General features: G+C 39.3%; 3 protein-coding genes, 1 long non-coding RNA gene and 1 pseudogene across 4 annotated transcripts; 3 read left to right on the forward strand and 2 right to left on the reverse strand.

The window, feature by feature from the left end:
• The first annotated feature begins 819 nt into the window (after positions 1-819).
• On the forward strand, positions 820-2,478 carry LOC139786567 (uncharacterized). Its single transcript, XM_071725717.1, has 2 exons — positions 820-1,098; positions 1,182-2,478. The coding sequence occupies exons 1-2, from the start codon at positions 835-837 to the stop codon at positions 2,373-2,375; spliced, it is 1,458 nt and encodes a 485-aa protein (XP_071581818.1). The 5' UTR covers positions 820-834; the 3' UTR covers positions 2,376-2,478.
• Positions 2,479-3,542: 1,064 nt separating this feature from the next.
• Positions 3,543-4,862, forward strand: LOC139786565 (uncharacterized). The gene is made up of 3 exons (XR_011722342.1): positions 3,543-3,673; positions 3,748-4,138; positions 4,357-4,862. It is a non-coding gene; the product is annotated as an uncharacterized lncRNA (long non-coding RNA).
• A 23-nt stretch (positions 4,863-4,885) lies between these two features.
• On the forward strand, positions 4,886-10,155 carry LOC139786566 (uncharacterized; annotated as a pseudogene).
• Positions 10,156-18,339: 8,184 nt separating this feature from the next.
• On the reverse strand, positions 18,340-22,775 carry LOC139786568 (uncharacterized). The gene is made up of 2 exons (XM_071725718.1): positions 20,094-22,775; positions 18,340-20,039 (listed from the first exon to the last, which is right to left on the reverse strand). Exon 1 carries the CDS (start codon positions 22,773-22,775, stop codon positions 20,982-20,984), a length of 1,794 nt encoding a protein of 597 aa, XP_071581819.1. The 3' UTR covers positions 18,340-20,039; positions 20,094-20,981.
• LOC139786571 (uncharacterized) lies at positions 18,922-20,943 on the reverse strand. The gene is made up of 3 exons (XM_071725719.1): positions 20,684-20,943; positions 20,094-20,347; positions 18,922-19,724 (listed from the first exon to the last, which is right to left on the reverse strand). Exons 1-3 carry the CDS (start codon positions 20,941-20,943, stop codon positions 18,922-18,924), a joined length of 1,317 nt encoding a protein of 438 aa, XP_071581820.1.
• Positions 22,776-24,447: the final 1,672 nt, after the last annotated feature.

Here is a 24,447-nt window from a genome sequence, read left to right on the forward strand (position 1 = left end):
ATAAAACGTCCAATGGATGTACAGTATATACTCGTAAATGAATTATATAAAAGGGATCTTAAATGGACGTCCACTGGATGTCCACTGAACGTCCGTTTATATAGCCATATATATCCTTGTATGGATGTACATTGGACGATCAATTATGTCCATGGACGTATGGTAGTAAAATGGACATAAAACGGACGTCCATAAGACATACGGTGCTATTTGGGTGATTATAAAGAGTAATGCATGCTGAACACGAATCCAGTGTAGTTTTTTCATTATCGTTGATGTCTAATATTCGTGGGCGATCAAACCTGAAACTTGTGCTTGGGGCCTATCCGTCAGTAAGCACCCGGGATTTATCCGTCAGTCTCGTCACTGTGGCGCGACGGGCGCACGACTTCGGCTCACGGCGATTTCAGGTTAGGTTTCCCTCGCTCGAGCGTGATTCTGTCTTCCCTTGCACGTGCGTCAGTTTGTATAGGAGGGAAATGGTACGCACGTTTCGTCGCAAAACGACTCCCGTCGACAAGGAGCAACTCAAGAAGGCAGTTCTTGCGGTGAGAAAAGATAAAACGAGCGTTTCCGCAGCCGCAAAACAATTCGATGTCCGGAGAACCACGTTGAACGACTGGTTGAAGAAGAACAAAGATGAGATAGAAAATTGGATGACGTGGTCGTACTACATAAAGGATATACCTCGGTGAGTACTTAACGATTATTAATTTTTAAAAGCATGCACTCTGCTCAGCAAAGTTTATATTCATGCAACGTCTTAATTTCAAATGTAGATTATGGACTCTGAAACTGAAAAGACTTTTGGAATACTTAGTACATTGCAACGATATGTACTTTGGGCTATCTGCGAAGGAAACCCGTGGTTTAGCCTTTGATTTAGCCAAAAAATTAAATCTGAAGGTACCAGCATCGTGGGAAGCCGCTCGCATGGCCGGTGAAGATTGGCTAAGCAGCTTTCTCAAACGACATCCAATGTTATCTATACGCAAACCAGAAGCGACAAGTTTAGCACGTGCCACCAGTTTCAATCGAACAAATGTAGAAAGGTTCTTTGCGCTGCTAAGATCTCTGATGGATAAACATCATTTCCAGGTGTGTTAACTAATGAATAATGTTGCCAGTAATGAATAAATGTTGCCAGTTTTGGTTAAAATAACGTTTCTCATCATTTCCAGGCTCACTGCATATGGAATATGGATGAGACAGGAATTACAACCGTGCAGACACCGAATAGAGTCATTGGACGTCGAGGAGTGAAACAAGTCGGGCGAGTGACTTCTGCGGAAAGAGGAACCCTCGTAACTTTGGCGATGGCGGTGTCAGCGACCGGGCATTTTCTACCTCCATTTTTTATTTTTCCTCGTAAAAATTTCAAGGAACATTTCCTTAACGGCGGACCACCAGGCTGCACAGGTGTAGCGAATTCAAGTGGCTGGATGAATGCGGAGCATTTTGTCCAGTTTTTACAGTTCTTCCAGTCCCGCGTGCGTGCTTCCGTCGACGCCCCAGTTTTACTGATACTCGACAATCACGAATCACATTTGTCCATCGCTGGTCTCGAATTTTGTAAAACGAATGGAATCATTCTCCTATCATTACCGCCACATTGCTCGCACAAAATGCAACCGCTGGATCGCACCGTCTTTGGCCCGTTAAAGAAAAGTGTACACGGACAGTGTGATAACTGGATGTCGATGAATCCTGGTAGAACAATGACAATATACGATATCCCCGGAATCGTGGCTAAGTCACTGCCACTTGCCGTAACGTATCAAAATATTGTGTCCGGGTTTGAATGCACTGGAATTTGTCCACTCAACCCGGACATTTTCCAGGAATACGAATTTTTGCCGAGCAGTGTTACGGATAGGGAGATGCCTTCTACTTCCGCTCATCCCGAAGAAGTCAACCTCAACGCAGCCGAACCGGACACAGCCGACCCGGAGACAACCGAATCCGACGCAGCCGACCAGAACGAATTCGATCCCTCGGCTTCTTCCATGTCACGTCCTGGTGATACACAGAACTTGAGCACGACGCTTCAAAGTATTCGAGCATTTCCTAAAGCCGCTCCGAGGCAACAGACTCGTAAAGGACGAAAACGAAGAAAGAGCGCCGTTCTTACTGACTCGCCTGAAATGGCGGAATTGGCGGTTGAGCAGGCGGAGTCCATGCGGAAAAAAAAAGAAAAACCTGTTACGAGAAAGACGTCAAAATCTACACCTGCCACTGCGCCAAGAAAGAGAGGCCGGCCCAAAAAAAATGCCACACAAACAGAACCGCAGCCTTCGACGAGCAGTGGGCGTAAATCGAAATCAAGGAAGCAGCAGCGGTCAGATTCTGACGAAGACTTGGATAATACGTGCTGAGTGTGCTCAAAGAAGTTGACAACCAGAGCATATGGGAAACAGTGCATTGCGTGCGAGCGTAGAGCACACAACACATGCGTGCGCTTGTCAGGATCTGTATTCACGTGCCTAAATTGTTTTATGGAATAAGTAAAACAATTATTTTTAAATAAATTTTTATATTTTTCTCTAAAAAACAATTATTAAAATGTATCCTATCATTTTTCAGGATTAGATGTATGTATATGTGTTGAAAATGCAGTGTGACGGATAAACCCCGGGGGGGTGACGGTTAAACCCCGGCATTTTTGAGATTTCAATTTTTGCACCGTTGTCGTTTTTGCTTTATACCGGTTAAACAAAGCGACGTAGATAAAAATTTTCTATATAAATTTTGTAGCTAAAAGTTCAATCTTTACAGTGGTATACTATATTTAACTACAATTATTTATTTTCTTGTTAAAAATCGGCACCGAAAAAAAACTGACGGTTAGGCCCCGGTCTCCCCTACACATATACTAATAAAAAGGAAAATTTTCTTCATTTTAGTAAATAGAGTCACAGTTGTATGCAAACTAATATTTACTAAAATCCAGAACATTTTTTTCTCAGTGTATTATCAAATTCTGTATCGATGGCTACAGTTGCCTTTTTTCATGACTAAACTGATTTTTGGCTTGTGTATTTTTGCAGTTAAATTGTATCGAACTTTCTAATTCGCTGGAAAAAGAGACGGCAAAATTGCAAGAGTTGCAAACTCACATCGTGAGTGCTAGTGAACGTGGTCACGAGCAAAGATTTGAACTTTGGACTGTTTTACAGTACGATATAAAAGCAGCGATAAAGGAGATTCTAATAAATTATGAAGCAGAATATATAAATAGTTCGTATTGCAAATGGAATTTATTTGATTTCTTGTCAATGAATTATTCGCTGGCTTCTTTATTATTTCGCTTGCAAAATATATCACGATATTAATTGCACGTTAATTTTTCTGTAGATGTAAAACAAGATGAAAATATCGATCCGAATTATGCGTTCGAACACGTGAGATAATTATTATTAAGCCGAAAAGTCACTGAAGCAGTGACATACCTGTGGAAGACGTTTACGAAATTGGAGGGAGCTCCCGAGATGGAAAATCTTTCCGTTACAGCGAAGGAGGAATGTTATTTGCCTTGTTGCTGAAGATTTTCATAGAATCAGAGACTAAATCGACAGATAGAGACGACAATGCGAACGACGCGTGCAAATCGAAACAAGACGACAACAAGAGAGAGGAGATAACATTGCGAAAACGCGTTATGAATTACTTAAAAGTACGTGGCATACAAATAGCGTTGCGATTCTTTTGAACTATTCGCTGTTATTATAATACATTGTGTTTCTGCAGAATTGTCTGGAATTTGCGACCGAGTTGGAGAAGGCGATACCGATGGCAGAAAAATTGCTGTTCTCCACATGCGCTGGAGACGCCGTCGAGTCGTGCACGTTTTTAGGAGTTGCTTTCCAATTTGGAGTAACTGGAGCGGCCGACTCCATGCGCGAGGCTCTGTTTCAAGTGTTTCATCGCGATCAATCTGTGCGTAATAACGTGGCCATGGTGTACAAGGGAATCTATCTCGATACAATAACGACAAACGATCGACCCGTCAAATAGCCGTTGCCCGTGCGAATCGTCTGATCGAATTGCTGAAGGAATTGAAGCCTGGACAGAGCCAGGCTTTGACTTTGTTGATTGTGACGTGGTACGAGAACAAGAATTAAACAGTGAATTGCTGCAGGTAAGTTAGGTAAATGTACCAATGCCTGGAGAGTTAGTGGATACGTACCTATGTCTGGACACCTTTATCATGTTTATGGGTTAAAATTTTTAACCCATAAACATTGTAGTGTTTTTAATTACCTACATTTAAAAAAAAAACGTTCAAATTTTAGTAGTTTAACCGGTTCCGAGATAACGCACTTTTTTGGTCTAATTTGCCTCTATTATCTCCTTTAGTCATACTCTTCAAACTCTCCAATTAACTTTGCATTAAATCAAGGCATATATGAGGTGAAGGTCGAGATTTCAGATGGAATACGGATGGACCGCTCTATCACACATTACTAAATGTATTTAATATTGATTTCGTTCGACGATAAATTATAAATATTTTGATTGTTTTAAAAATAAATTGAGAATATATTCTAATGAATGCTATATGTTCGAGAGCACGCGGTTGCGCGAGATAGCGCGAGGTAACAGACGACCACAAAAAATAGCAAGCACAGAAATTGAATAAACAAACTATATTTACAGAAGTTTATGTACAAAGTTTTATAGCGTGTCCCTTTCAGGCGACAAGCCGTGAGCGTTAGCGCGCACAGAGATTAGCGCGGCGAAGAAGCTGTTCCGCAAGCGAGTGCGAAGCGGCGGCGGTGTAGCAAAAGCGGTTACTCAAGCAAGCGAGAAAGCAAGAGCAAGTGCGGGATTCCAAGCGGAATGCGGTGTAACTCGGCGGAATATAGCGGTCGTACAAGATACTGCGCGATATCGGCAAGCGAAATCGATTCCGCGGCGCAGCGGCGATCCCTTTATCACCTCCGTGGTGATGCTCCCTCCAGGCCGATCACCGATGATTTCGGGCGGGTGATTGGCCCTCGGCGGCCTACGTCATCGCGTTGACGTCACGATTTCGGTTGGAGCTCCGACGTGCTCGTTACGTGTTTTCAATTGCCATGTTTATGGCATGGATCTTTCCTTAGTGAAAGCGTTGTTGTTTGACTTTATTTGTGCGCCCGGTCGGCCGTGGCTGTGTTTTGCCAGCAATTAGCGAACTTTCCGATGCGATGAAAGATCCATGCCATATTAAACATTGCCGTCGACAAATTCTCGAAGGGGCTACTTGACATGCGATTTTCAGCAAGGAAACAAGCGCAATCTCAAACACTATATGTGTAGGTTTTATGGGAAAAGTTCTCCATGAAATATCCGGACACATCGCTAATTGATAGCAGAACCGCGTTAATGATAATAACGATGATAGCTCAGGCGAAATCTAACATAGCATCTGATAATCTGGACGTGTTAATGAAGATAGGATTGTTCCGCGCGCGAAGGACGATCTTCTTTTAGCGCGAGATGCTTGCAGAATGTTGTTAAAAATAAAACAAAGTAACAAAGATGTCGAAAACTCACCTGTAAGGTAAGCCTCAATGAGAATCCGATTCTCCGGATTCTAAGTATCCGATTCTCCGGATTTAAGAATGTTTAAAAAATGTTGTTTTTGGCCCCTAAATGTGAAATAAATAGACCTCAAAAAATCATTGTTTGAGCTCTTAAATGACAGAAAATAAAAATTATTCGTACTAATAGAAACATTGCAGGAATAGCTTAAACATGGTATAATAAATAATTATTATTTCCAGCCATTTTAGGACTTAAGCAATGATTTTTTAAGGATTTTTCTATTCACTTATTCATTATTCGTCTCACACTTAGAAAACAATTTTTTACATCTTTCTTTTATTTTTTTACATTTTGCTTTTACTTTTTTAACATCTTTCTTTATTTAAAATAGTGCAGAAAAAATTTTTTTGTTACATAAAATTGCATATTATTTTTTTTTATGTAGTTACGTTTTCCAAAATAATAAAATGGGTTCTTAAAATATATATATCTAAAATATATTTATATATCAATATTAAATATATTTATATGTCAGTAATATATGATATTTTTATTTTTTATTTTCCACCAGCATTTAAAACGTGTTTTGTTAAACAGAGACACACATGATCAGAAGAGATAACTGTGCAAAGTCTCTGTATTTTATAATTAGTTGTATTAATTCTTTTTTTGGTAGTGTTTCTCTGAGGTGATAAAAATTCTTACAACTTGCAAAAATTACATCTGTAGGTCTTTTATTTGATATTGATATCTCCATTCAACACCTAATTACACATGCAATGTACATTTAATAGAAGTATTAGTAGCGACTATTCGAGTTTCCATTTTTTTAAATATGAAGACAATAAAAAATTAATGTAGTTTGAGAGAAACGCTGTAAAATAAAGAATATAAACAAACATTACAAAGGTAAAGGAGCTTGACAGCTTGATGATCAACGAACGAAATTCATTAACTCTGTAAATGTAATCCTGATTAACAATATGTCGTGCGTGCTTTATTTTTGCGTTTCTATTTTATAAGACACTGAAGATGGTTTGATGTTGAACCGAAACGTTTGTAATTTTGATTGGAATTTGGAATATATTACGCTTACACTTTGTTACGGCTCGATGCTCCTTTACCTTTGTAATTAATTTCAAATTTGTGAGCCTTCTAGATTATATAAACAACATGCTTTATAAAAGATAATATAATTTTATATTACCTGGTACTTCCGCCATAGAAAGTTGCTGATACTAATTAGCTGTCATTTTCGAATGCAGTTATTGAAAAAACAAAAATTGTGTTGAAAAGAAGAAAGTCTGCAGTTTTTAATGAGTATAAATAAAACTTAACAATGTTTGTATAATGATAATTAAATAAGCTAATGCATTAGCTTATTTGATTATTTATTTATTTTTTATTATTTCTTGTCAATAAAATAAATTGGTATACAAAATTTTGTTAAGTTTTATTTATATTCATTAAAACTGTAGACTTTCCTCTTTTCAACGCAATGTTTGTTTTTCAATAACTGCATTCGAAAATGATATTTGATTAGTTTCAACAACTTCCTTTCGGACATCCTGTAATATAAAGTAGCTAATTCAGTTAAGCGACTGATTTGTCTGTTGTAGCAAAAATTTGTTGCTATAGTAGCTAAGTCCAAATAGTGAATAAATTTAGCTGGGACAGCAACAGCATTAGCTGTCCCTAGAATAGGGACACATCTTAGCTGTCACAGCTAAATTTTAGTTCCTGCTGCTAATCCTTTTTTTACGTGTAATATACAGATGATCTTAATTTTCTGAAACTGTACGGTGAACACTGTTTGATACGTAATAATTTATAATCTTAGCTAATTATTATTTCTCTATGTTCTATGATTTTAGAATTGGTGAGCGCATAGTAGAGCGTGATCCGGATTATCGAGAGTGTTGAGTCGAGTGTTTTGGCCTTACGGTCGACGATAATATTGTGACGGTTAAAGATACCGTGTATCTAACGGGAATAATCAAATTATTTCATCAAGTAATATACAGGTGATCTTAATTTTCCAAAACTGTACGATGAATACTTTTTGATACGTAATAATTTTATAACCTTAGCTAATTATTATTTCTCTATGATATTAGAATTGTTGTGAAGATATCGGATCATTACGCAATGAATAGTACGTCAAACTCAAATAAGAGAAAGAGCTACAAAGCTTTTTTGGAGCCAGGGTTCTCAGCAGCGAAAGTGAACCGTCAAACATATCAACGATGGATGAAACACGTTCAAGAAGGTTAATATATTTTAACATTTACTTTTTACATGGACGTAGGAAATATCTGGACGGAGACGGAAGGCGATGCTGGAGTCGTCTGTAATACCGACCAAACGCACATCGCACTTTTCTATTTTTTTTCGCTTTCCTTGTACAGAATAAAAAATCCTCCAAAATTAAAGAAAATAAGCAAACAAATGTGGGTAAGTAGTATGTTTGGTCAGTATTACGGACGACTCCAGCATCCTCTTAACCCATTTCATATAGTTACATTTACAATAACAATATAATTTTCAGGAAATACAAGACCGAAACATTCGATGCGAAATGAGCAAACAGCTGGTACATTGGCGGATTTAATTCAGAGTGAGTTAAACACAACAGCAATTGATGTTTCGTTCAATGAAAATGAAGATATCAGCAATTTAAATGATATTGTTCACGATGATAACTATTGCAAAGAATCTGATAGAGATGTGAACTATAACGATGAAATCGACAATGATGGTTTTGTTTCCGAAGATGATTTTGATTTGTTTGAAAGTCCAGACATAAATTATAACACTGATGATAATACTATCATGTTCGAAGCTGCCGGTTTGTCGATTTCTTAAGTTTTTACAATGATCCAAGCTTTATGTTTACGTTATCATCATTCCGATGAATCTAGACATGCTTTACTAAATTTGATAAAAATTTTGGCTGGTCCAAAATTTAGGCATATTAATATTACTAAGTATACGATGTCAAAGAAGTATAACCCGCCTGCGGATAAAATATTGTATGTATTTTACTGTACACAATGTTACTGTTTACTGTTAAATCCACTCTCTAAAGATCATATTGGTAAGAATAAAAGTGCTACGTGCGGTCAGTGTGAGGAAAAATATCAAATTTCTACGAATTCTTCAAATTATTTTTTATCTATTAATGTTGAATATCAAATTCGCGCCTTGTTAGAAGATAAAAATATGCGAGAAATTATAATGAATAATGTGGAAAACGTAAACACCAGATTACAAGAAATAAATAATATTTCGGATGTGTACGATAGTCACTTGTATAAGGATATTGCACGTAATAAAAAATGTAGAGTTTTAACTTTTAACTTTAATACAAATGGTTTTCCTGTATTCAAAAGTGGTAAAAACAGTATTTGGCCTGTGCTATTAATATTAAATGAGATACCGCCTAAATATAGATTTCAAACTTTAATTTTAGCAGGTTTGTGGATGACTAAATGTGAACCCAAAGCAGATTTTATGAATCTATATCTACAGATTTTCATTAAACAGATAGAAAAATTAATAAACAATGGTATCACTATATTGAATAGCAACAATGAAAACATTACATTTTTTTTACGGCCATTATGCGCATCAGTAGACTCAGTCGCTCGCCCTGTAATGCAAAACCGATATCAGTTTAACGGCTATTTTGGATGTAGTTGGTGCTATGCAAATTGTGAACATCTACATGGTTCTATGCGATATCCTTTTACAGAAAACGATTTACAGAGAAACCATGTAACATATCTAAAAGATGTAGAAGAAGTTAAGCGGTTGCAAAGACCAGTTAATGGTGTTAAAGGTCCTTCAATTTTGACAGAATTGAAATATTTTGGTTGTGTATGGGGATTTCCCGTAGAATATATGCACGGTCACTTGTTAGGAGTTGCGCGCCAAATGTGGGCTGAGTGGAACTCTCCTAGTTCTCCATTTTATTTATCGCGAAAGCAAAGAGACAATGTTGATAAAAGATTATTGAATATAAAGCCTCCGAAAGAAATCCATCGTTTACCGCGGTCATTTAAAGAAGGTAAACTTAAAGCGAGTGAATGGCGGTCATGGACTTTATTTTATAGTGTGCCGTGTCTTACAGGCATTTTAGACGATAATGCGTTAGCTTCGTTTGTACTTTTAGTGCGAAGTATTAATGTTCTTCTTTCTCAAAGTATTTCAGAAGAAGATTTAAAACAATGTGAAATTGATTTAACGCGTTTTGTTGGAGAAACTGAGATTTTATATGGTAAAAGCGTTATGACTTTCAATATTCACTCATTATTACATACAGTTCAAAGTGTTCGTATGAGTGGTCCACTATGGGCTACCTCCGCATTTCCGTATGAAAATGGTATTTTCCATTTAAAACAAAATATTCATGGTCCTAATGGATTACTTTTTCAAATTGCTACGAAAACTTTGCAAAGAAGTACATTTCAAAATATAATAATGAATAATAAGACGGTGTTACGTCCTGCAGACTCCACGATTCCCCTTTTTCGCGAGAATTCTTAGGTACCTAAGATAGCCCTAGGTTTAAGATAAGTAAACTAAGCGCAGACGGTTATCGATCGGCAAGCGAGGTTTGATCTCCTCGCATTCCTTTTTTTTAACGATCAAACTGCCTATTTGCTTGAGGAACTAAAAGCGACCTCCCAGACGAATTCTATCAGTTGTCTGGCCCACCCGGCGACATGACGCGCGAAAAGGGCCTTAGTCGCAGATAAAATTGGTAAAAATCTTTATTGCATCGAGCGAGGTTTGCTCGTACGATGTTTCCGACAAACAGAAACAAAGCCTAACACGTGTTCTAAAATACACATGGTGGAAGTTTCTGTTTGCACTTAAGATCGAGAGGTATGGATCGTCTGTTAACATAGGAACAGGGTCGCGAGATAAATAAGGACCCCTAATAAAGGGAAAATCGGCAATAGTCGAAAACAAATGCGTCATGCGACACTGGGAGAAGCGATGAGTTGCACCCCCGATAGGACGGTGGGGGTCTTACGAGGGGACTCACCAATGGAAAACCGGAAAAATCGATAACCGTCTCTAGCTTTCTAGGATAGGCGAAAACTTAAGATCTGGGTCTTGGGTGAGAAACGTCTCGCCCAATAGAAAACCCCCTAGATAAAAATTAGAAGAATCCCACCAACCAAAAGTCCCAAAACGAAGACCAGACACCTCCCACAAGGAAATCCACCCTTTCCACCCTTGGAACTTTCCTATAAAAATCGCGACTTTAAGCACTTACTGGCACTTCCGATCCGGCACGAGACAATTCACTTCTGAGTTCATATACTCATCCCAGTTTTCGTTAAATATTAAAGACGATTTTGTTGTTCGGCATCCTAAAAGAATTGCGAGTAAATTCTGTGCGCGCTAAGTGTCACGAATCACGAACCACCCTCACTAGCGACTAGGCGAGACCTGCGGTCAGCACCAGCCCCGACAGAGATCCATATATACCCATACACCTGTTTCATCAAAAAGTAAGTCCTGTACACACACACCCGTATATATATCGGCTCCCCTTCGTTTATATGTATATTCACGAGTTAGGGAAGTCTCTGAGTTAAAACCTTCAACTATTTTTAACCCTATTACTTCCGAATTAGCCGATCTATCGGTAGATCCGCCATAGTCTTTCTCTATTGCTTTGAGTTAGCTGACCCGTCGGTGGACCAAGCTATGTTGCTTTGAGTTAGCTGACTCGTCGGTGGACCGAGGTATATTGCTTTGAGTTAGCTGACTCGTCGGTGGACCAAGGTATGTTGCTTTGAGTTAGCTGACCCGTCGGTGGACCAAGGTATGTTGCCTTGAGTTAGATGACTCGTCGGTGGACCGAGGTATATTGCTTTGAGTTAGCTGACTCGTCGGTGGACCGAGGTATATTGGTTTGAGTTAGTTGACTCGTTGGTAGACTCGAGCCACTCCTTGGATCTCCAAAACCTGAGGTGACTTCCCCCAGTTGGCGGATTTTAATAATTAACAATCCGCTAACTTGTAGTGGATTCGGCCGGTCCCACCCATGAGAAGTCGCGAAACGCCGCGAGACACGAAAGACGTCGTCAACATAAACGGGCGCGAAAGGAGGTCAAAACCCAAGGATCGGAATTTCCCCAGGAACAAGATAACCCCGGTCCTCCGCATCTCGCCATTCCACCGCTTCCACCAGCGTTTACGGAGGAGCCCTGTTGTTCATCACGGGAGAATCGCCCCGTTGCCGCACCCCGTCGCGTTGTCCTACCCTCTCGCCTCGTTCCCGCACCTTATCGCCCCGTTTGCCGCGTCCGCCCTTTCCGCATACTCCCCGTTAGACCCAATCCCCCTCCTCCGGTCGAACACAGGGTACCATCCCCGACCCCCTCGACCGCCTCCACCATCGACATCGATGAACCTAACCCTCCCGAAATAGTCACCCTAGATTAACAATCATTTCTTTTTTTAATCCATAAAATTCTTGTTCCTCTGTTTTCACTCCCTAAACTTTTCTTTATATTTAGTTCTTAATGTCGACTTAAATTTCAAGTACTCATATACACCACACACACACCTAATCAAATCATTATGCTATTCAATCCCGATCTCGATGTAATAATAGCGGGCAGGATGTCCACTTCCAAATAGATTCCTCCTCAAAAGGTTCTGCCCGATCACCCCCGCACTTATGTAACACCCGCGAGAAGTACACACATGTACCTTAAACATACACTTCCATTGTAAAATGCTTTCAATCTACCGTTTAATTTGCCTAGTTCTCACCTATTGTAATATCGACAGATTACTTAACTTAAATTTATAATAAATATTTTATTTATGTTAAATACAAATTTCCATTTATTTATAATCTAAGACCTAACTCACTACTCATCTCCCTCTCGAAATTGCACGAGGTCCGATCCCGAGTTAAAGGGATTAAATTCCTTGACTCGAAAGAGGACCGACGATCGCACCGCTCACGGAAGGCGTCTTAGCGTCCTACAAACGTTGACCCTTCCTGAGTCATAAAAGTGCGTTCGGGCTCGCGCCACGCGCCGCAGAGCGCGTACCTGCGAGCAGTATTGTTAAGCTTCGAGTTACGTCCTTCCTTACCCCGACCCCACTGGTTAGCCTTTCCTTCGCTTCCCAGATTTTCTTATCATAATCCCGGGGTTGGACGTAACAACGGAGACATGTGAACTATATTGTAAAGGTTTATTTAACCCCCGAAAATTAATAATGCAATACAACGTTACTGAATGCGGTGCTGTCCTAATAGGAGAAAGAGTAGGTTTTGAAGATTTGAAAAGTTTTGTTAAAAAAACTATTAGTTCTGAAGATGATGAGGATACCATTAAAGTATTCGGTAGATGTGTATATAAAAATATGATTTTCCACAGCACCTTGTATGAACGACCAAAAAAAACTAACGATACCGTTATTCAACTGCAATCATCCGCTATAGTTCAAATATCGAGTTTCATTCATTTCAAAAATAAATGTTACCTAACAGTTACGGAATATCAAGTAGAGCCGATTCTTAATATTACTCATATTATGAGTGTACGGAATAGTAGGAACAAACAAATCATGAAGAATATTGTGCCTTTGGATACTATTAAATGTAAAGTAATGTATATAGATGTGAAAGATAACATATACGTGTGTATTCTTCCAAATGTTTTTGAAATTCAATAAATTATTCCGTTTGTAATATACCCAGTGAGAAATGAAACTTCGATCGACATCGACTCGTTTCATTTCTCACTGGGTATAAGCCGAAATATATCCTCTGTAAACATTAAAATTAATAAAGTTTATTTGTATCAACAAATTATAACATATGTACCGATTTACATTTTATTCTTTATATCAATAGAAACCTATGTATTGATATTTCATCGGTTAAACATATATCTATCGTACATCGTTCAACTATATAAGTTACGACTTCGAAGTTATTTAGTAACGCAAAGGATCCTGTTTTAAAAACTACGCATTTCAACAATTAATTTTTCTACAACTATAATTAAAAATATGATAATCAGTAAAAAAAAATACGATAATTACAGTAAAAAAAATAAAACATTCTTGTACGTTTTAATCATCTTTAACCTATACACCAAAAACGGCAAAGGGTACCCCACGGTAAGATAGGCAAAATGCCACTGTCAATGAAACGGAAAAATTACTTTGGATTTGCATAAGTACACTAAAAAAAGAATTTTCTACGATTTTTCCGACCATCCATCCCCCCTCCTTTTCTAGTGGCACCAAAAAACCGCTTTTTTCAAAAATTATTTTTTTTCTCCGGTTCCTTCATGTTAAAAATTTTGAAAAAATTTGCGAATATAGCTTATAAAAAATACTTAGCACACAATTTTTTTGAGCTTTAGGCGCGTTGAATATCTAACCTAAAAAAATAAAATAAGTATTTAAATCAATTTTTTTCTAATTTCTTTGATAGTTGCAGGTCTAATTACTCTAGAAAATTGTATATTTTAGTGTTCTACATGTATTAGAATTTTTTCAGATTTTTCGGAATGGTGGGCCGTACTCAAAAATGCGAAAAACCTTATTTTTAGCCACTTTTGGGCCTTTTATGGTCCTCAAATGATTGATAATGCCTTAACTGACTCTAAAATAAACATAATATATTACTTTTGGATATATGTTGTCAATATTTGATACATTCCGATACGTCTCATATGTTCTTGAGCATGAAATCAGTTATAACTCAACGAGAAAACCCTACTTTTTGTATAAAAGTGCCTATTTTTTGTCGATTTCTGGATTTTTGGTTATTTTATCTAAGTTTTTTTGCATATGATTGGTAAATGTGAATATAAATATAATAAAAAAAATTGTACCTTTTATACATATATTTCAAAGAAATCGTTTATTTATTCAAATATATACATTTTCATGAAAAAAATTAATTTTTATGATTCCATGATCGTCTCTTTAATCCTTCCTCGTCACTATCTTCCTCAATTACTGGTGTTACTTCTTCGAAGTCAAACAATGTTGTAAGTATCTCAGCTGGTCGAATAATCCTTGACAAGTATCTTGCATGAGACAGGTAAAAAACTATGGCGATATCAGGTTGATATTACAAATCTTATTTACAATATCAACCTGATAGTGTGGGACTCAACGGTGTTAGACGTTATTGCTGTAACTGCGCTAATAGTAACAGAACTATAGGGTGTTGCTCGCATATAGCCGCCATAGTTTTTTACCTGTCTCATGCAAGATACTTGTCAAGGATTATTCGACCAGCTGAGATACTTACAACATTGTTTGACTTCGAAGAAGTAACACCAGTAATTGAGGAAGATAGTGACGAGGAGGATTAAAGAGACGATCATGGAATGATAAAAATTAATTTTTTTTTTCATGAAAATGTATATATTTCAATAAATAAACGATTTCTTTGAAATATATATGTATAAGAGGTACAATTTTTTATTATATTTATATTTACATTTACCAATCATATGCAAAAAAACTTAGATAAAATAACCAAAATCCAGAAATCGACGAAAAATAGGCACTTTTATACAAAAAGTAGGGTTTTCTCGTTGAGTTATGACTGACTTTATGCTCAAAAACATATGAGACGTATCGGAATGTATCAAATATTGACAACATATAAAAGTAATATATTATGTTTATTTTAGAGTCAGTTAAGGCACTATCAATCATTTGAGGACCATAAAAGGCCCAAAAGTGGCTAAAAATAGGGTTTTTCGCATTTTTGAGTACGGCCCACCATTCCGAAAAATCTGAAAAAATTCTAATACATGTAGAACACTAAAATATACAATTTTCTAGAGTAATTAGACCTGCAACTATCAAAGAAATTAGAAAAAAATTGATTCAAATATTTATTTATTTTTTAGGTTAGGTATTCAACGCGCCTAAAGCTCAAAAAAATTGTGTGCTAAGTACTTTTTATAAGCTATATTCTCAAATTTTTTCAAAATTTTTAACATGAAGGAACCGGAGAAAAAAAATAATTTTCAAAAAAAGCGGTTTTTTGGTGCCACTAGGAAAAGGAGGAGGGATGGATGGTCGGAAAAATCGTAGAACATTCTTTTTTTAGTGTACTTATGCAAATCCAAAGTCATTTTTCCGTTTCATTGACAGTGGCATTTTGCCTATCTTAACGTGGGGTACCCTTTATTGATTAATTTTGACTAATACATTAACAGCAATATAGAATTACTGATTCAGTCACCAATATTATAGTACAAATTACTATACTATCAGTGTAAGTAACAATATAGTATATGTATGCAAGTATAATGAAAGTTAATAAAACCATAAGATATGTAATTTACTATTAATATATGATATCTAGACATAATAATAATTATAAAATTGACATAGATTTATACACATTGGAAGTACGCATTTCGAACAAATATACGACATATTGATATCGGTAATAATCCAATTTAATAAGAATCTTACCTATATAATGTGTACAGAAGTTGTCATGAATACATAAGAAACGATAGACTCTATCGTGAAACTTTAATTCAAATACATAAGTATCAGGGTTCGACTAAAATCTGCAAAAACATTCTAAACTTCATATTTTTCGGATAGAAAACGAAAGCACCTCAATGCGGTTTTTTCATATGATCCGATTAATTAAGAGATGCGGGAGTCCTATTCGGAAATACGAGATGTGTATGGTAAATCTCACATAAGAAACGATAGACTCTATCGTGAAACTTTGATTCAAATACATAAGTATCAGGATTCGACTAAAATCTGCAAAAATATTCTAAACTTCATATGTTTCGGATAGAAAACGAAAGCACCTCAATGCGGTTTTTTCATATGATCCGATTAATTAAGAGATGCGGGAGTCTTATTCGGAAATACGAGATGTGTATGGTAAATCTCACATAAGAAACGATAGACTCTATCGTGAAACTTTGATTCAAATACATAAGTATCAGGATTCGACTAAAATCTGCAAAAATATTCTAAACTTCATATGTTTCGGATAGAAAACGAAAGCACCTTAATGCGGTTTTTTCATATGATCCGATTAATTAAGAGATGCGGGAGTCTTATTCGGAAATACGAGATGTGTATGGTAAATCTCACATAAGGAACGATAGACTCTATCGTGAAACTTTGATTCAAATACATAAGTATCAGGATTCGACTAAAATCTGCAAAAATATTCTAAACTTCATATTTTTCAGCTAGAAAACGAAAGCACTTCAATACGTTCTTTTTCATATGAGCCGATTAATTAAGAGAAGCGGGATTCCTATCCGAAAGTACGACATGTACATGAGGAATCTCACATTAGAAACGATAGACTTTAATATTTGACATAACTATGATAGAATTTATAAATAATCTTTAGGTAATTCCGTTTAAAATTAATCTTTGTATTTTCACAATGAAAATAATAGCTCATCTATACATAATACTGCAAACTATCCGATTATTATACAAGTGTGTGATTCATATCTGGACACATAAAATGAGAATTATGTAAGTCACACAAGAAATGATAAACTCTGTCGGGAATTTCTGATTTAATGTCATAAGTATTAATGTTAAACAGAACTACGATAGAACATTATAAATAATCTTTTGTTAATGTCTTATAAAACAAAATGTCGTTTCTTCCAGATAGATAAGGATAGCTCCCGATAGCACTATGAAACATTTAAAATCATAAGTGTTGGAAGTTATTATATAAAACTATTGATTCTCTGTCGTTTTATTCACATTAGGAAAATTTATTATAAGATTACATTTGTTATTATAAATATTCTTTCGTTATGAAAACGCCCTTCACATAGGCCATATAGATTACACAGGCACACAAAAAAAAAAGTGTTTTGGCCGAGACACTACACTAGTGTATTCCCATGTACTTTTTCCCGCTGAATCCGAATCCGAAGTCAGAATTGTCAGATTGGCTAAAATTTATGAGATAACCACAAAAAAATGCTCAAAAACACGAATTAAAGAGAAAAAAATTGTTTTTTTTGTGGTTATCTCATAAATTTTAGCCAATCTGACAGTTCTGACTTCGGATTCGGATTCAGCGGGAAAAAGTACATGGGAATACACTAGTGTAGTGTCTTGGCCGAGACACTACACTAGTGTATTCCCATGTACTTTTTTCCCGCTGAATCCGAATCCGAAGTCAGATTGGCTAAAATTTATGAGATAACCACAAAAAAAATGCTCAAAAACACGAATTAAAGGCAAAAAAAAAATTGTTTTATTGTGGTTATCTCATAAATTTTAGCCAATCTGACAATTCTGACTTCGGATTCGGATTCAGCGGGAAAAAGTACATGAGAATACACTAGTGTAGTGTCTCGGCCAAGACACTTTTTTTTTGTGTGCCTGTGTTATCATACAATTTTTCGATAATCTTTATAATTTTTATTCGTTGTCTATCTGACTTTTTAAGCAGGGAACGATGCTGTGCTGTCCTTTGAAGTTGTAAAATGATGATCCAGAATTCGCTGGAGCCTTAAAAGGTAAAAATTTATTATCTATAAAATATTTGTAAATGTGTTAATTCGTGAAATTTTTCAGTTATTCAGCTATCAAAAACAATTTGTAAATTCCCGAGGATTAAATTAATTTATACCAATTATCTAATTAATTCACACCAATATATAGTTTTGTTTTTATGTCATATATAATAAATAAATTTTGTTGAGAATGAGCTTGGCTGATAGAATGCTAACACACGAATGAGTAGATCATACAACGGGGTAATTGAAATGAGCAGATCGGCACTGAGTTTCAGGATTTATTTCTTTCACAGAGTCGTAAATCACTATATACACTATATACACTGCGTTATGTACTAATTAACTGAGCGTGAGCGGTTTATACAATAACGATGAGTACCGTGCTAAACTGATTTACTTGCGTAGAGTACAACGTGAGGCCGTTGAATCGTTCCGATTACAATCAGCAGCCACGTGGCTTTAGAAAATAAGACGTTTCACGAGATTAACCAACGAGACACTGGACCTCAGTTTAATTAATCCGCGTAACAATCTTAATGAGGTCCATTGGCCTCAAAGATGAGGTTTATCCTTACTGAGTGCCCGACCGAATAAATGATTACGCGAGCGTTAGAATTTAGACTGCCATTGTTCACGAAAGCAAGAGAGTAACTGCCGGAATGCCGGCGATATCGGCAAGGCGAAGGCCGGAGCATGCTAGCATCACGTGCCATCGCTATTCGAAACGATCCGCACGATCGTCCAGGAGGTGCTGCCACCTCACTGGGCTTGACTACCGCACTCCTGAACATTTCTGCCCGCCATCAGCAACCGAGTTGATGATGTCCCTTGAGTGATCTTTAATAAGTTACTCAGGATGATACACTGGCAGCACAGCAAGCTTGGTGATGGGCCTGGTGAGTGTAGTGGTAGCGGTTTTCAGCTGTACCACCCTGGTGAGGCCATCCTTGCCCGGCATTAATGTTAGGACACGGGCAAGAGGCCACTTGCAGGGAGGAAATCTCTCATCGGTGAGCAAGACTAATGAGCCTGGCTTAATGAGATTTGACGGATGATGCCATTTTGAGATTGCCTGCTGTCGTTGTAGGTAGTGAGCTGACCATTGAGACCAAAATTGCTGAACCTTCTGTTGAATGAATTGCCATCTTGACAACCTAGAAGTAGAGAGATCAATAAGTGAAGGTTCTGGTATGGCAGTGAGGGCTGTTCCAATGAGAAAATGTCCTGGTGTGAGGGCTGAGATATCTTCCGGGTCGTCGCTGAGAGGCTCCAGAGGTCTTGAGTTGAGTACAGCCTCGATTTGCGTGAGCAGCGTCATTGACTCCTCAAAGGTGAGCTGCGTTTCACCCACAGTGCGCCTTATATGGAATTTAATGGATTTCACTGCAGCTTCCCACTTTCCTCCCATATGCGGGGCAGCAGGTGGGTTGAAACTCCACTGAGTTCTATTTTCTGTGAGCATTGCCGTGATGAGTTGATTTTCTTGAGTGTATTGAGTGAATAACTTCCGAAGCTCCCTGTCGGCTCCAATAAAGTTTGTTCCGCAGTCTGAGGTCAAGGAGGCAGGCACTCCCCTTCTCGAAGTGAATCGTCTATACGTTGAGATGAACCCTTCCGTTGAGTAATCGGAGACGACCTCTAGATGTACGGCTGATGTAGTGAGACACACAAAGACACAAATCCATGCTTTGTAGGTTTTTGCTCCTCTTCCCTTGGTAGTCTTAAGGATGATTGGCCCTGCATAATCAAGTCCAGTGTGAGCGAATGCACGTGAGGGTGTGACTCGGGTCAGAGGTAGTTGGCCCATCAATTGATGAGCACGGATCCCCCTTTGCCGAGCACACACCACACACCGCAAGATGTGGGATTTGACAGGAGCTCGTCCACCAACTATCCAGTAAAGTTGTCTGATATGAGCCAACGTGAGCTGAGTGCCTCCATGCATGGTAGATCTGTGCGCTTGATCTATAATGAGTTCAGATAACTTTGAATCACGAGGCAAAATTGCTTGGTGTTTACCTTCGTACGTGAGTGCAGCGTTATTGAGACGACCACCCACTCTAATAGTGCCCTGATTGTCGATGAACGCTGTGAGGCGACTAAATGGGTGAGATGTTGGCAACAGAGAGTTGGAATGTAACACCTTGAGTTCGTGAGTGAAAAAGGCAGCTTGAGTGGCATTGATCCAGAAAGTTCGTGCCCTTTCCATGTCAGCCAGGGTAATGAGACTAGCTGGTGATGAGTTGAGCTTGCGTTGTAACCGTGAGCAAAATCTGAAACAAAGAGCTGTGATTCTGAGTAATTTATTGAGGGTTGAGTACCTATAGATGAGATCCCAATGATATTCTTGAGCTGATTGAGTCGTGAAAAAGCGAGGTTCCTGGACGAGACTCGAATGTGCATTGCCCGTCGAATTGAGTAGGTTGGGTGGGCCATGAGGTTTCAGAGGCTAAGATCCAAGGTGGTCCCGTCCACCAAAGTGCATGGTTTTCAAGTTGAGCCATTGTGACGCCTCTTGAAGCACAGTCAGCTGGATTGGCTGCGCTTGGCACGTATTTCCAATGAGCTCCCTCAGTGAGTTCCTGAATTTGAGACACCCTGTTGCGTACGTAGTCTTTCCAGCGAGACGCATGAGTTTGATCCACGCGAGCGTTGCTTGAGAATCTGTCCACAGGTATTTGTCCCTGATGTCCATTGTGAGTGTGGCTAGGACATGCTTCATGAGTTTTGCCAATATGAGAGCTGCCGTGAGCTCTAACCTCGGGATGGTTAGTCGCTTCAGCGGCGCGACCTTTGTTTTTGAGCAGATAAATGTCGATTGAGTACCTGTGGATGGTGTATATGCCGTCAAGTAAATCACGGCAGCCATGGCGAATTGAGATGCATCAGAAAAGCCATGAAGGTCCACTATTGAGCTGCTGGTTGTGTGAACCAACGAGGAATTGAGAGCCTGGCCAGGCTGGTGAGATCCTTTCTGATGTTGAGCCAACGTGAGACGACCTGGAATGGTAGTGGATCATCCCAGCTGAGTTTGTGAAGCCAAAGTTCTTGAAGAAGCATCTTTGCTTTGATCACTACTGGTGAGAGAAAACCTAGTGGATCAAATATCTGAGCCACTTCAGACAATATGAGGCGTTTTGTGAATTGACCCTGGTGAGCTGGTAACATGGTTGAGACAGAAAATGTATCTTCCTGAGGCGACCATTTGAGACCGAGTAGTTTTGTGTTGCAATCGTCAAGTGAGACTGAAGAGTGAGCGACTGTTTTCGATGAGATTGCCTTTAGGAGTTCAGGATGATTGGAGTGCCACTTTGCTAGAGGAAATCCGCCCGCATTACACAGATCTCTGAGTTGATGAGCTATTTTGATGAGATGTTTGATTGTGTCTGATCCACCGAACATGTCGTCCACACATCTCCCACGCTCGATTGGCGGCAATGCGAGGGGAAACCTGTGGCCTTCATCCTTAGCCAGTTGGAGAAGAGTTCTCACTGCAAGGAATGGGGCAGCTTTCGTTCCATAGGTGACAGTGGTGAGGTAGTACAGTACTTCGTTGTATAGCTCGTCTATCCAGATGATGCGTTGCAAATCCCAATCGGATGGATGCACTTTGATTTGACGGTACATCTTGGTGATGTCAGTAGAAAATAGGTATCGGTGCTGTCGGATCCAGATGAGTACATCAAAGATGTTGAGCAACAGGTTTGCTCCGGTGTACATGGTGTCATTTAGCGAGAAGCCCGTAGAAGTGGCACAAGACCCGTTGAACACTACTCTCAGCTTCGTAGTTTCACTGTCAGGTTTGAGTACTCCATGATGAGGCAAATAATAATGAGTTGAACTTCTTGATGTATTTGATGGGATTTTAGCCATGTGATCGAGTTGTTCATACTCTTGCATAAACTGGGTGTAAAGTTTCTGAAGTTCACTATCTCGTTTGAACCTTTTGAGAGTTCCCTGTAGACTTCTACGTGCTGCCTCATATGAGTTTCCTAAGATACTAGTTGACAACTTGAATGGAATGCGGACGATGTATCGACCAGTAGAGTCCCGTGAATGAGTAGTCCTGAAGTGAGTCTCGCACTCCTGTTCGTCTGTGGTGAGTGAAGCTGTGGTTGCCGTTGGAGGCTCCTCCTGTATCCAGAATTTCGTTAACAGTTCTTCTAGGTTGGTGTCCTGCTGGAGTACCTTGGTATGATGTGCCGTCCTTGTGTGAGTAGGGATTGTGGACCGAACTGGGCCAAGAACGAGCCAACCAAATATGGATAATTGAGCAACTGGTGAGTCTGACGTGCATTTCTTAAGGTTAGGTTTGATGACTTGTCCATACGAGTCAGCTCCAATGATAAGATCAATTTCTCTTGGTTTGAGAAATTCCGGATCCGCCAGTTTTAGATGTTGAAGATGAGGCCAATCTTGTTGAGGGGATTCAAATGTTGGCAGAATCGTTGTCAGTGTCTTGAGTATGTGAGCACGGACGGTGACAGCTGCGTGAGAATGAGTTGAATGCAGACTGAGGTCAACCACTCCCTTGGTTTGAGTTGTTTGGTTGCCACCAATTCCAGTGATCGAAACTGACGAATGTTGTCGCTTGAGTGAGAGCTGAGTGACGAGCCTTTCTGAAACAAACGTGAGTTCTGATCCTGAATCAACGAGAAGTCTGACTGTGTGAGTGGCCACCGCTGAGCGAACGTGGGCCATTGCAGTGGCTAGCAAGGTGTGTGTTGACCTTGAGCACTGAGTTGCCTGGTTGACGATTGCAACATCGCCTCAGCATGTTGTTGAGGGTGATGAGGTTGAAGTAGCCGCTACTTGCTGAGAGGGTGAGGTGGTCGGCTGTGTCGGTGTCGATGAAGTTGAGTGAAGCATGGTGTGATGTCGAGCAGAACATGTTTTGCACCCTTGAGTTGATCTGCATGCACGAGCGTTGTGTCTGCCAAGACAATTATAGCAGAGGCGTTTTGTTTCTGCAATTCCCTTTCGTTGTGCAGGCGTGAGTTGCCGGAACCTTTCACAGGTCACTATGAAGTGATTGGCGTTGCACATGTCACAAGCATAGGGTGCCGGCTTGGACTGATTGGCTGATGAGGACGGCGTGGTTGGTTTTGAGGACGCGTGGTGAGCAGTTGCCTTTCGTTGAGTTGGCTTTGACTGAGCATTAGCGGCCTCCACTCTTTCCAGTGCCCTTGCCTTGGCAGTGAGAAACTCCATGAGTAGCTCAAACTTGGGAAATTCTTGAGAAGCACCGAGTGAGGTTTCCCATGCTTCTCTTGTGTCACTGTCCAGGAATCTTGATACGTGATGCACTAACATACAATTTCCCAGCTGTTCTGAGATGCCTAACGACTGTAAGGCATTGGTTGCTTCGGTCACCGTACTGATGAGCTTCGTCAGGGATGACGCGTTTTTGTGAGCGGGCGTTCTGATGCTGGACAGCTGATCGAGATGTGCTTGTATTATAAGGCGTTTATTTTCATAGCGCCCGATAAGTAGTTCCCAAGATGGCATTAATGAATCTCCTGTCATCGAAAGATTTTGTATGAGCTGGGCCGGTGAGCCCTTCAAGGACGATCTCAAATAATGTAACTTCTCGACATTAGTTAATCGTGAACTGTCCATGATTACGGACGAAAAGAGCTCCTTGAATTGTGGCCACGCTGTGTAGCTGCCATCAAAACTTGGTAGTGAGATTTCTGGCAGCCTCGGATGAGCAGGGCGATTCAATTGAGTAGTCAAATTTTGCGTGAGGAGTGGTTCAGTGAGTTCATGCTTGAATTGCGTCAGCGTCTCTCTGCCTGAACAAACCAGAAGTGTCTCGTTAAAGTGCACATTGTTGCTGAAGTATTCATGGTCCAAGAATGATTCCGGCCATGCTACTTCAAAGTAGGTATGTTCCTTGAGGAACGCTTTGTGCAGCTCCTCCAGTTGAGTAATTTGAGCCGTCACTCTTCCAAGAGAAGTCTCCGTTGCTGAATCAGGGATAGATTCCACAAGCTTCCGAATTGATTCCACTCGACACATCTGGGTTCTGCATTTTAAGTAGAGCTCTGCTGAAAGGCGAGCTGGGGATTTTGTACGTTGAGACGTCCTTGACGGTTCTGTTTGCTCACTAGTCTTAGTTTGTGATGGTACCTTGAGTGTTTGTGTCGGAGTGCTACGTCCGGAATCCATGGGTTTGTTGACATCTTTTTCTGACATGTTGAGCGTGAAGGATCGTTCGAGAACCGTGAAATGGCGGCGCGCACCGACACTGCGTACCGCGATTAACCGAGAGTCACTGAATTTTCACTCCTTTCAATCCCCGTTGTATCCGGCTCGAAGGACCAAATGTTTGAGAATGAGCTTGGCTGATAGAATGCTAACACACGAATGA

The sequence above is a fragment of the Temnothorax nylanderi genome, unplaced genomic scaffold, assembly GCF_030848795.1.
Source record: "Temnothorax nylanderi isolate EJ_2023f unplaced genomic scaffold, tnyl_v1.0 TNYL_tig1078_pilon, whole genome shotgun sequence".
NCBI lineage: Eukaryota > Metazoa > Arthropoda > Insecta > Hymenoptera > Formicidae > Temnothorax > Temnothorax nylanderi.

What these genes read in the sequence shown, in the direction of transcription:
- LOC139786567 (XM_071725717.1), top strand. Translation starts at nt 835, where the DNA reads ATGTACTTTGGGCTATCTGCGAAGGAAACCCGTGGTTTAGCCTTTGAT. An exon ending in TGGATAAACATCATTTCCAG is followed by an intron (nt 1,099 to 1,181) that starts GTGTGTTAACTA and finishes CATCATTTCCAG; the next exon opens with GCTCACTGCATATGGAATAT.
- LOC139786571 (XM_071725719.1), bottom strand. Translation starts at nt 20,943, where the DNA reads ATGGCTGCCGTGATTTACTTGACGGCATATACACCATCCACAGGTACT. An exon ending in CGTCTCGCTGGAAAGACTAC is followed by an intron (nt 20,348 to 20,683) that starts GTACGCAACAGG and finishes TCTTTGTTTCAG; the next exon opens with ATTTTGCTCACGGTTACAAC. An exon ending in CGCTGCACTCACGTACGAAG is followed by an intron (nt 19,725 to 20,093) that starts GTAAACACCAAG and finishes TCACTACATCAG; the next exon opens with CCGTACATCTAGAGGTCGTC.
- LOC139786568 (XM_071725718.1), bottom strand. Translation starts at nt 22,775, where the DNA reads ATGGCCCACGTTCGCTCAGCGGTGGCCACTCACACAGTCAGACTTCTC.